Source organism: Canis lupus, unplaced genomic scaffold, assembly GCF_011100685.1.
Source record: "Canis lupus familiaris isolate Mischka breed German Shepherd unplaced genomic scaffold, alternate assembly UU_Cfam_GSD_1.0 chrUn_S1743H1939, whole genome shotgun sequence".
Taxonomy (NCBI): domain Eukaryota; kingdom Metazoa; phylum Chordata; class Mammalia; order Carnivora; family Canidae; genus Canis; species Canis lupus.
The window spans coordinates 18,639-30,242 of NW_023330594.1; the positions used below are offsets into that span (position 1 = coordinate 18,639).

The 11,604-nt window shown below is 49.3% G+C and overlaps 1 protein-coding gene across 1 annotated transcript; it reads right to left on the bottom strand.

Moving 5' to 3' along the window:
* Positions 1-4,917: 4,917 nt before the first annotated feature.
* LOC119878576 (nucleoside diphosphate-linked moiety X motif 19-like) lies at positions 4,918-10,650 on the bottom strand. Its single transcript, XM_038589192.1, has 3 exons — positions 9,925-10,650; positions 7,067-7,274; positions 4,918-6,089 (listed from the first exon to the last, which is right to left on the bottom strand). The coding sequence occupies exons 1-3, from the start codon at positions 10,648-10,650 to the stop codon at positions 5,884-5,886; spliced, it is 1,140 nt and encodes a 379-aa protein (XP_038445120.1). The 3' UTR covers positions 4,918-5,883.
* Positions 10,651-11,604: the final 954 nt, after the last annotated feature.

The window sequence follows — 11,604 nt, forward strand, 5'->3', positions numbered from 1 at the left end:
CAGGACCAACTCACCTGAAAGAGATGCGAAAGGACCAGATCTTATTTAAACAGGAGGTGCCAGGAGTTCCCAAGCCCCATAGAGGGTGCGGAGTACAGCTATCTCCCAGGTTAGTTGGGGTCAACACGTTTTTTTCTTTTGACTAGAACCCATGCTACAATGTGACGTTTCCCAAACTTTTTCACAACACAACCCAAGGAAAATGGAAGCGTCTCTCCATCATGCTAGGGTGAAGAGTCAGGACTGCTGCAGCGGGAGCTCCCTGCCCTTTGAGGCTGAAGGGGATCAGTATCTGTACCTGTAACCTGTTTCCCCAACACACCCACCCACTAGCTAGTGGGGAGCCTTGTTTTGGACATCACTCCAAAATAAAAAAGTCATGGGTATGTGATGTACAGCATGGTGATTAATAGTTAATAATATTGTATTATGTATTTGAAAATTGTTATATGGCTTTAAGAGTAGATCTTAAAAGGTCTCATCAACAGAAATAAATTTTTTTGTGGCTATGTATGGGGACAGAGGTCAGCTAGACTTATTGTAGTGATCATTTCAAGATATATACAGATATCGAATCATTGTGTCGTACACCTAAAAGTGATGCAATATATTGATTATACCTCAATAATAAATTAAAAAAAATACTCCACAAGAGTGTCTGGCTGGCTTAGTCGGCGAAGCCTGTGATCCTTGATCTCAGGGTTGGGGGTTCCAGCCCCACATTGTGTGTACAGATGGCTTAAAAATAAAATCTTTTAGAAAACTGCTTCGTGATATAAGATGAAAAGATTATTCCCAGTGCATTTTCATAAGGACTTAACCTGCATAAGTCCCAATATTAAAACCGGAGAAAGATAACACAAAGAGTTATAGACTAATTTCACATGTCAACATAGGTGCTGAAATCTCAAATAAAAAGCCACCAAGTTAAAAATAATTAATTAATTAATTAATTAATTAATTAAAAAAAAAAAAAAGAAAAGCCACCAAGTAAAACCCAGGATTAAAAAAAAAAATTAAGCCGTGGCCAAATAGGCTATAAGGCTTATAGGGGTGCATTTAATACTGGTCAGCAACAAATATGGCTCGGTATACCCTGTTATATAGTGTGACACATACATAGAAGCCTGGTTTTGTGGACCATCTTCTCTTTTTCTTCCTGGAAATCTGTGCATTCTTTATCTTTGAAATTCAAAATACCATCCAGCTATTGGACCATTTTTGTTAATTCTCCTTTGACAGCAACAGGATCTTTTTATCTGAAGATTAACATTTTTCTTCAGCTCCAGGAAACTTTATTCTCTTCTCTAAACAATGTTTATCTTCTCTTTGTCCTAGAATTTTCTTTTATAGATATAAATGATCCACATGTTGGATGCTCATCCTCACCTGTTTTCCTGGGGCAGTAGTAACAGAGAGACTCCAGAACAAAAATAGTTCAGAGATCCAGGTTTGTTTCAAGGCGACAGTATGTGCAAAGATCCCGAGGTGGGAAAGGACTTTGAGTAATCAAGGAACAGAAAGAAGACCCTTCTGATGGGAGTGTAGGAGAAGAGTGTATGAGGTCAGAGAAAAAAGCCACTGACGGGTTTTAATGAAGGCAGTGACAGGACATGGCTCACATTTTTATACCGAGAGCACTTTTCCAGTTCAATAGGAGAGAACACGTCATGAGCTTGAGAATGGGGATGGAGAGACTAGTTCTTACATTTGTTACAGGGCTGCTCGAGTTGGCGAGGTGAGCTATAGCTGAGGCGATGGCAGTGCAGAGGACAAGATGGGATAGTCCAGGTAACTGTGGGCAACAGAATCAACGGGACTTGCTGGTCACCTGGGTGTACAAATCAAGGAAAAGGAGGAATCAAGAATGACTAATATTTTTTAGCTTAAATCACTGGTAGATTTCTAATATAGGGGAGACTGTGCTTAAAAGGGACAATTATAGGTTAGGAAACAAGCTTAACTGTTTTACCAAAGAAACCCCAAAATATAGTGGCTTATATATATTTGATTATAGGATTTATGGGGCTCCCTGGGTGGCTCAGCGGTTAGGCGTCTGCCTTTGGCTCAGGGTGTGACCCTGGGGTCCCAGGATCAAGACCTGCATGGGGGTCCCTGCATGGAGCCTGCTTCACCCTCTGCCTGGGTCTCGGCCTCTCTCTTTGGGTCTCTCATGAATAAATAAATACAATCTTAAAGATTATATGATTTTATTTATTTATTCATGAGAGACCCAGATAGAGAGAGAGGTACAGGCACAGGCAGAGGGAGAAGCAGGCTCCGTGCAGGGAGCCCGACGCGGGACTCAATCCCGGGTCTCCAGGATCAGGCCCTGAGCCAAAGGCAGACGCCTAACTGCAGAGTCACCCAGGTGCCCCAAGTGGCTTATATTTTCTTTCACGGAACAAGCAAGAGGTGAGCAGTCCAAGTCTGGCAGGCAGTCCTGTCCTAACATCTGGCTTTGGTCTCTGGGTCCCAGGGAGCTGCTCCAGTTGTCAGAATTTTCAGCCAGTGAGAAGGAAAAAGAGAAAGTGGAGGGCAAGCAGTTCCCTTTATAAAGGATGTGACCTGGAAGTTGCTTCCATCAGCCAAGGATACAAGAGGGTCTGGGAACAGGTACTGAGGGGGTACTAGATTGGTTACAAGTTAGGAGAGAACGAGTAGCTGAAGAGAAGCAAGGAGGAGCGGAAAATCGCCAAATGTTGCGGAGAGGTTCAAAGCTAAATAGAGGTTTGAGAAGGGACGGTCAGGAACAACGTATGCCCAGATAGGAGTTATCCCACAGGAGAGAAGTCTCCTTACACCTGAGCCCTTTGTGTCTCCCTACTATTGTTCATTTTTAGGAACAAACAGCTGGGAGGACGAGACATGTTAAGCTGGAATGCTGATGCCTGCCCAGTTATGGATTCTCATGGAAGTCATTCAAAGGAATCAGCAAAAGAAGGTAATGGAAATGCATATGGACTTCATATTTATTCCTGAGTTTGTGACTTCAGTTGCAGAAGGCTGTTTAGTATTGTAGAAAAGTTTTCCTGGCTGCGTCCTGGATGAGATGGCATGGAGCAGGGATGCCAGTGGGGGCAGGAAGGGGTCTAGAAGGAGTAGGGACACGTGACCAGCTTCCTCCTTCTGCATCTGAGGCCTACGTGCCTCACATACAGGAGGTATTGGTACCGGAAGAGCATACGGTAAATGCCACAAACACTCACCAGCTAGGCTCTAAAACAACACTCCATCAGCTCATGATGACGGCCCTGTTATTTTGTGTTGGGGCATTTTTTTTAAGATTTTTTAAAAAAGATTTTATTTATTTATTCATGAGAGAGAGAGGCAGAGACACAGGCAGAGGGAGAAGCAGGCTCCATGCAGGGAGCCCGACGTAGGACTCGATCCCGGGACTCCAGGATCACGCCCTGGGCCAAAGTCAGGCACTGAACCGCTGAGCCACCCAGGGATCCCCAATGTGTTGGGGCATTTGGATATCACGACAGGTAGGCAGTTACGTGAGTCTCTCAAAGAATTCTTGGAAGGAGGCAAAGTTCCATTCAGATGAAAAAGACAACAAAAACACATCTTTACGAACAAAACGAAGTCACATTACTTTGTCACATCTCCTAAGATCACCCCGAGCTGTGTAACTCCAGCAGAAAGGGTGCAGGACTAGGAGAGTTGGGAGTCTTGTGAGCCTCTCCCAGCCACGTGAGCGAGCCTGGAACACCCTCCTGCCGACAGGAAGGGTCCTCACAGCCTGCGCTGGCCTCATGGCCTCGTGTGGGAATGTCTTTCCCTGTTTCAGACTCAACGTCGTCCTCCTTTGCTCTGTGTAAGCACGTGCATCATAGGACACGTGGCCAATCCCACTACTGTATCCGCCCACTGTGGGGAGGAGACAAGAGGGGTGTTTGCAGGTCAACTGCCCAGTGTCGCCTGCAGGGAGGACTGGCCGTGGAGGACTGGCATGCGCTGCGGTAGCTGACTCTGCTCTGCCTCTTCTCGGTGAATACAGCGTCATTCCACCCAGTGCTTGGCTGTGCTGTGGTTTCCTTGGTGGCTCTGACACCAAGACGCAGGGGGTAGAATTGTTAACATGTCTGCTCTGGGCAATAGGTAAAGCAGATGTCACTTGCCTGACAAAAGATCTTGTGGCTATGGCACTAGCCGCTGGGCTAATCTGTTTCTGGGTTTCCTACCTGGCAAGTATTGGTGTTCAGGGACTTCTCTTCAAGCTATAGCATTCTATTTCTGTGAGAATGAAAGAATATTATGCTCAAGGCTGGACATCAGTGAGGAAAACTTTTTATTTTTTTAAAGATTTTATTTATTTATTCATGAGAGACACAGAGAGAGGCAGACACAGGCAGAGGGAGAAGCGGGCTCCATGCAGGGAGCCCGACGTGGGACTCGATCCCGGGTCTCCAGGATCAGGCCCTGAGCCGAAGGTGGTGCTAAACCGCTGAGCTATCGGGGCTGTCCCAGTGAGGAGAACTTTTATAGATCCAGAAGCCAGAGGGAATGGTAACAGTATATGGTTCTCAAAATTTAGACATCGGAACCATTCACTGCAGAAAACAGATTTTACTTTAGATCCAGAGTTTCCCAACCTTGGCCAGATCATTGTTGTGGACAGCTGTCCTAGGATATTAAACCGCACCCTGGCCTCCCCTCACTAGATGGTAGAAGCATCTCGTTCTCAGCCGTGACAACCAAAAATGTTTCCAGTCACTGCTCACGGTCTCTTGAGCGGCCAAAGTGCCCTGGGTGAACCACTCTTCTAGATGTATTCCTCTAGCCAAGGTTAAGTAATCCACATATTCCTTATTCATCAGTACCTCCATTTTATAGGTAGGACAAAGACATTTCATGAAACATAAAATCCACTGTATGACGCATAACCTAGTCAAGGATCTGAAACAGAACTGATGTCTTAGCCATTTCCCATCTTTAATAATCAATAAACAGTATTGCTCTTAAGAGAACGTGAAGAAAATTATCCATATTAAAAGCACGGAAAATAAGCATCATTAACAAAAACCACTGAATGACTAGATTTTACTTCTCTCTAATCTCTTTGTATTCATTAGCTACTGCTCCAGAGTTAAAATAATTACTTTTTTTTTTTTTTTAAGATTTTATTCGTTTATTTGAGAGGGAGAGAGTGAGTGAGTGAGTGAGAGAGCGTGCATACAAGCTGGGGGAAAGGCAGAGGGAGAAGCAGACTCCCTACTGAGCAGGGAGCCCGACATGAGGCTCGACCCCAGGACCCTGGGATCATGAGCTGAGCTGAAGGGAGATGCTTAACCGACAGAGTCACCCAGGCAACCCTAATTATGGCTTTTGTTAATGGCTTCTTGTTTCCCACTGGGTAAACCTAGTAACTAAGGCCATTTGGTAATAGCCAGAATTGTCTGTTAAATCATCAAGCTAGCAGAACAAGAAAATAATGACACTGTTGCCTGAAGGGTTGTCTCCGTCTACTCCTGTTGACCCTCATTAGACATGCTTCGACGAATTCCAGCACCACATCTAAGGAAGGCATGGATCCATCTCGTAAGCACATCACGGAAAGTGCGAATATACCGGACAATGGCAGTAGAACATCTTACTTAAACTGCTGATAATAAAACAACACAGAAGTAGGAACCCTTCTGCAACGTCCTCTCCTCATTCTGGGAACAAGATTGTTAATGCTTTATTGATACTGGATGTTACCAGAAGGTTTGAAGGGCGAAATAAGCAAAGAAGTGCTACAGTAGACTTGAAATGTGAAAGTCTGTACTGTAGCTTCCAGGCAGGTCCTTAGGTTCCAAGCAAGTCTGGTCACCCCTCAGTATTCGGTAGGACAGCTTCAAACAGGCAACTAAGCGAGTACAAATAAGGCGTACTCTACAAACGGCTCTTACTTATGATGTAGGTCTTAGGATAAATATGTTTATGCTTTGACTGGATAGTCACGTGGATATTAAACACATGGTGGCTGTATAACACTAGTCGGTGAAGCGTCTTGCTTTCCTTCATGATGTCTTCAATCTTTTTTCCAGAGGACATAACATTTTCTAAATATTCTGAATCTTCTGAGTATAATTCATCTCCTGAAATATAGTTATTTTGATTCCACACTGTTATTTTACAAGATATTCCAAAACGTTAGCCACATATACATTGGTACTTATTTATTTTCCTCTATGTCGTGTTTGGAGCTGAGATAGGCGTTAACTCTAATTTTATGAGCTTACCTAAATTTCTTTCTTGTGTTTTTAATACCTACTTGCCCCGCCTCCCCAGTCACCAGGCAAGAATTTTCTTTGGGCACATAAATATTTATGACTGGTATTTTTTCATCACAAACTATCCCTTCTAGACTAGCTCATGACTTGCTTTATCCTAGTCAGTATTAATACTGGCCGTGATATCAATGTATTTTTGTGTTTCTATGTGGGCTGTTCTAAGGATTTTAAGGTTAAATTACAGAAATTAACACTTACACGTCAAAACTGCTAAACCATCCCACTGTAGGATGAGGAACAAATATCATCGCTGTTCTGAGAACTGAGCCAAGTAGCTGGGAGACAGGTCACAAAGTTCTACTCTAAATTGCCATAAAACCCCTGCCTGGCACTTGCCCAACAATCGACCACCAACAAACTCCCTAATTCAAATAAACTGACAATTTCTCATAATTCAAATTCTTAATAGAGTGTACTCGAAAACAGATGTTCTCAACTTCATAGTTTGCTCTCACCATTCAAAAGTAAAAAGTAAAAAACAAAAAAACAAAAAAACAAAACTAAAATGTAAGAAAGTAAGATAATATATAAGAAAGAACTTTGTCAATGTCTAGGAAACATTTAAATGAACATATATGCACATGTATAAAGTGAGTTATTCAGAACTTCTGGTTATAATAAACACTATGGATATCTTATAGACTTTGACCTTACTTAATAAACTGCTGCATTGTGTAAAGCAGACGGTAATTTATGTCTGTGTTACGCAATACTTCCATACAGCCCCGTGCATTAAATATGACCACTAAATATGAGAAAGCACTGATGCTTCACTGACTTACCTGGTAAAAGCTGGACCATTGCATTAGCAGTTAAAAACGTGATTGGCATCCATTTTTCTATTCCTTCCGATGTACCGTCCAAACAAAATTTGTGCAAGTCAGAGAGAGAGGTAAAGTTAGCGAGTCTTCTTATTTCATAGAATTGTGGAGGTACCAGCCAAATTTCTTTTTTCATGAAACTCTCAGTTGCCTCTGATGGAGATGACCACTGTGAAAGATAAAGGTCAGGGCTTATTCCAAACGCAATCAAAGATTGGAAATCATTGGAGTGCTACCCAAATCGAACAAAGTTGTATAATTAATTCATTAATGTGCCTTGCTTGATTCCTCTGAGACAACATGAAAAGACTTGATAACAAACCTTCCCCCTCCTCAAGAGGTTTGTTAATGAAAAAGATCTGAAGTGAAAAATACACAGGATAGTACAGCAGACTAGATGCTACATATGAGAGAGAGAACCTGAAAATGTAGCAATAGAATCTATTCAAAATAAGGCACAGAGAGAAAAATATTTGAAGAAAAAGTGAAAAAGGTATCAGTGACATTATCAAGTGGTCCAATGTAAATGTGTAATTGGAATCCCAGGAAATAGAGGAAGGTGAAAAATATCTGAAGGAACAAATAAGACAAAAAAGAAAACCATGCACAATAGTGTTCAAATTGATGAACACCAATGATTAAGAGGAAATATTTAGAGGAGCCACACACACCAAAAAAAAGAAAAAAAAAAGAAAAAAAAAGAACCCTATATTGTGTACAGAGAAACAAATAGTTAAAAGCAGACTTCTCATTATAAATTACACCAATTAGAATATACCAAAGCAACATCTTTAAGTAGTGACTATCATTTTGCACCCGGCCAAAAATACTTAAAAAAAAAAAAAATGAAGGCAAAATATTTTTCAGATAAACACAATTTACAAGATTCACTATCAGAAGATCTGAAATGTGGGCAGCCCCGGTGGCTCAGCGGTTTAGCACTGCCTTCAGCCCAGGGCCTGATCCTGGAGACCTGGGATAGAGTCCTGCATCGGGCTCCCTGCAGGGAAGCCTGCTTCTCCCTCTGACTGTGTGTGTGTGTGTCTCTCTCTCTGGGTCTCTCATGAATAAATAAATAAAATCTTAAAAAAAAAAAATGCATGAAAGAAAACTTGACAGAACTAAAAGAGAAAAAGATATCTACAATTACTCATTAGAAATGTCCCTATTCCTGGGGCGCCTGGCTTGCTTGGCCAGTAGAGCTTGCAACTCTTGATCTCAGAGTTGCGAATACAAGCCCCATGTTGAGTGTAGAGGTTACTTAAAAAAAGAAAATATCTGGGCAGTCCGGGTGACTCAGCAGTTTAGCACCGCCTTCGGCCCAGAACGTGATCTTGGAGACCTGGGTTCGAGTCCCACATCAGGCTCCCTGCATGGAGCCTGCCTCTCCTTCTCTCTCATGAATAAATAAATAAAAAATATAAAAAGACTTTTTTTCCAGCCTTCCTATCAGTGTCCGATAGAACAAGGAAACCGTACGGAAGAACTGAAAGGCGCCACCAACGAATTTAACCAAATTGATGTTTTTGCAAGCACTGCACCCGGCACAGCATTATTCTTTTTTAGGTGCAAAGGGAACATTTACCACGACGGACTCCTACTTGTGGCCACAAAACAAATCTCAATACGTTTAGGGCCTCAATCACAGTAAAGTGCGTTGTCCTGGGGCATAACTAGACTGCGTGGGCATGACATGAGGCAACCACAGGCGAAGTGCTTAGGAAGGAGCCTGGCAGCTGAGCAGCTCCGTGCAGCTCCCCCCTGGGGGTGGGGGTGGGGAGCACAGGGCCTCCCGGTCTCCAGACCCGAAGCAGCTGGGGAAAGCAGGGAGCCCTCCAGCCAGGTGCTGGCTTGGCCTGCGGGGTTGGGGGCTGCATGGCTCGGCTGCCATGCCCACACTGCAGCTACACCCAGGGGGATTTGGTTGTTTTCAACCTCACAACTTGAGGATGCTGCAGAAAGCCTTATGCATTTGGTGGAAAGGTCACCTCTGGTTTCTGACCCGCCCCTCCACCCCCCTCCCAGCTGGCTACTCACTACCTAAGGAGAGCTGCGCAGGAGCCGGGGGGCAAGCTCCCCATCGGGCGGGGGGTCAGCAAGGTGCACGCTGCCCCGGGACCCCTGCAGCTCAGATCAGGCGGGGGGTCAGCAAGGCGCACCCTGCCCCGGGACCCCTGCAGCTCAGGTCAGGCGTGGGGGGGCGGTCAGCAAGGCGCACCCTGCCCCGGGTCCCCTGCAGCTCAGGTCGGGCGGGAGGTCAGCAAGGTGCACGCTGCCCCGGGACCCCTGCAGCTCAGGTCAGGCGGGGGGTCAGCAAGGTGCACGCTGCCCCGGGCCCCCCGCTGCCCCGGGCCCCCCGCAGCTCAGATCAGGCTGGGGGTCAGCAAGGTGCACGCTGCCCCGGCCCCCTGCAGCTCAGATCAGGCGGGGGGTCAGCAAGGCGCACGCTGCCCCGGCCCCCCGCAGCTCAGGTCAGGCGGGGGGTCAGCAAGGTGCACGCTGCCCCGGCCCCCTGCAGCTCAGATCAGGCGGGGGGTCAGCAAGGTGCACGCTGCCCCGGCCCCCCGCAGCTCAGGTCAGGCGGGGGGTCAGCAAGGTGCACGCTGCCCCGGCCCCCTGCAGCTCAGATCAGGCGGGGGGTCAGCAAGGTGCACGCTGCCCCGGCCCCCCGCAGCTCAGGTCAGGCGGGGGGTCAGCAAGGTGCATGCTGCCCCGGCCCCCTGCAGCTCAGATCAGGCGGGGGGGTCAGCAAGGCGCACGCTGCCCCCGGCGCCCCGCCGCTCACTCCATCCCCGTGCACCGCGGCCCGGGCGCCCCACCTGGCAGCGCACCACCTCGCTCCCGTCCGGCCGCACCGGCGGCGGCTCGCTCAGGCAGCACATGAAGAAGGACGTGTCGAAGCGGCGGCCGCCGGCGCGCGAGAACGGCGTGAGCCAGCCGCCCCAGTCGTGCAGCGCCCAGATGTCGGGCGTGCAGTCGAGCTGCTCGCACAGGCTGAGGAAGAGGCGCGGGTCGCGGCGCACGCGCTCGCGCCAGGCGTCCAGCCCCGGGGGCGGCGGCAGGGCCCGGGCCGGCTCGGGCGCGGCGGGCGGGGCGCCGCGGGGCCGCAGCAGCAGCACGCCGGCCTCCTCGAACGCCTCGCGGACGGCGCACACGCGGGCGGCCACGTCATCGGGCAGCGCCGCGGGGGCCGCGTCGTCGGGCTGCGTCGCGGCCGCCCCGTCGGCGTCGGGCAGGCCCGGGAACGGGCGCGGCGGGGGGCGCGCGGGGCGCAGGCCGAAGCGCGGCGGGCCGTGGTGCGGCGCGAACAGGCGCAGCCAGTCGGCCGAGCGGTCGGCCGCGTCCTGCACGCCGCCCGGGAAGACGTACGCGCCGGGCAGGAAGCCCTGGGCCTGGCAGCGCTGCAGCAGCAGCAGGCGGAAGCCGCCGGCGGGCAGCGGGGGCAGCGGGGGCGCGGCGGGGCTCGGGCGCGTCCAGCCGGCCGCCAGCACCACCGTGGCCGCCCGCCGCCAGCCGCTGGCCCCGGGCCGCAGGGAGCCGCTCATGGCGGGCGGCGGGAGCTCGTGCGGGGCGCGCAGACCCAGGCTCGGGGCGTGGCGCGCGGGGGACCAAGGCCCCGGGGGAGGGGCGAAGCGGCGCCGCCCCGCGGGGCGTCGGTGGGGCCGGGCCCGGGACGCTGGGACCCGGGGCGGCCGCGCGCGGGGGGGGGCGGGGGGGGCGGGGCGTGACCTCGCGGTCCCGGGGGCGAGTCCGGCACGTGGGGAGCCCGCTTCTCCTCTGCCTGCGTCCCTGCCCCTCCCTGCAGGTCTCTCATGAATAAATAGTCTCTAAAAAAAAGCGGGGGGCGGTGCAGCCCGGGTGGCTCAGGGGCTTAGCGCCGCCTGCAGCCCAGGGCCTGATCCTGGAGTCCCGGGGTCGAGTCCCGCCTCGGGCTCCCTGCACGGAGCCTGCTTCTCCCTCTGCCTGGGTCTCTGCCTCTCTCTCTCTCAAAAATAAAATCTTTTTTTTTTTTTTTTTTTAAAGTGCTTAGGGGTGTACGTGACCCGCGTGGTAGAAATGCAGTGCAGCTTTGCCACCAGGCCTGGTGACACCTACACCACCAAACGACCAAGAACTAAGACTTAATCCCTTGGACGGCGGGTGAACACGGAAGTATGTTCTCCTTGGCAGAGAAGGTCCAAAGGGTAGGTCTCTAAGCTTTGCAGGCTCACCTGACCCCACCCCTGAGGACCCGATGGAGGAACCTCACCCAAATTAGGAGTTCCCCCACTGCTAGGCCTGCATGTGAAAGGTCCTTGGGTTCCTGCCCCTCGGGGTAATCCGTCTTGTGTTCTGGACACCTTTTATTGCCAGGGCACCTGGGACCACCTTAAGCATCTTAGATCATTTGATGATTTCCACCTTGATGGGAGATGTTAAACCCAGACCTAGGGATGGGAATTTTTCTCCGCTTCGCTGTCTTAGTGATTGGAATACACTCACGTCCCAGAGAAAGCCGG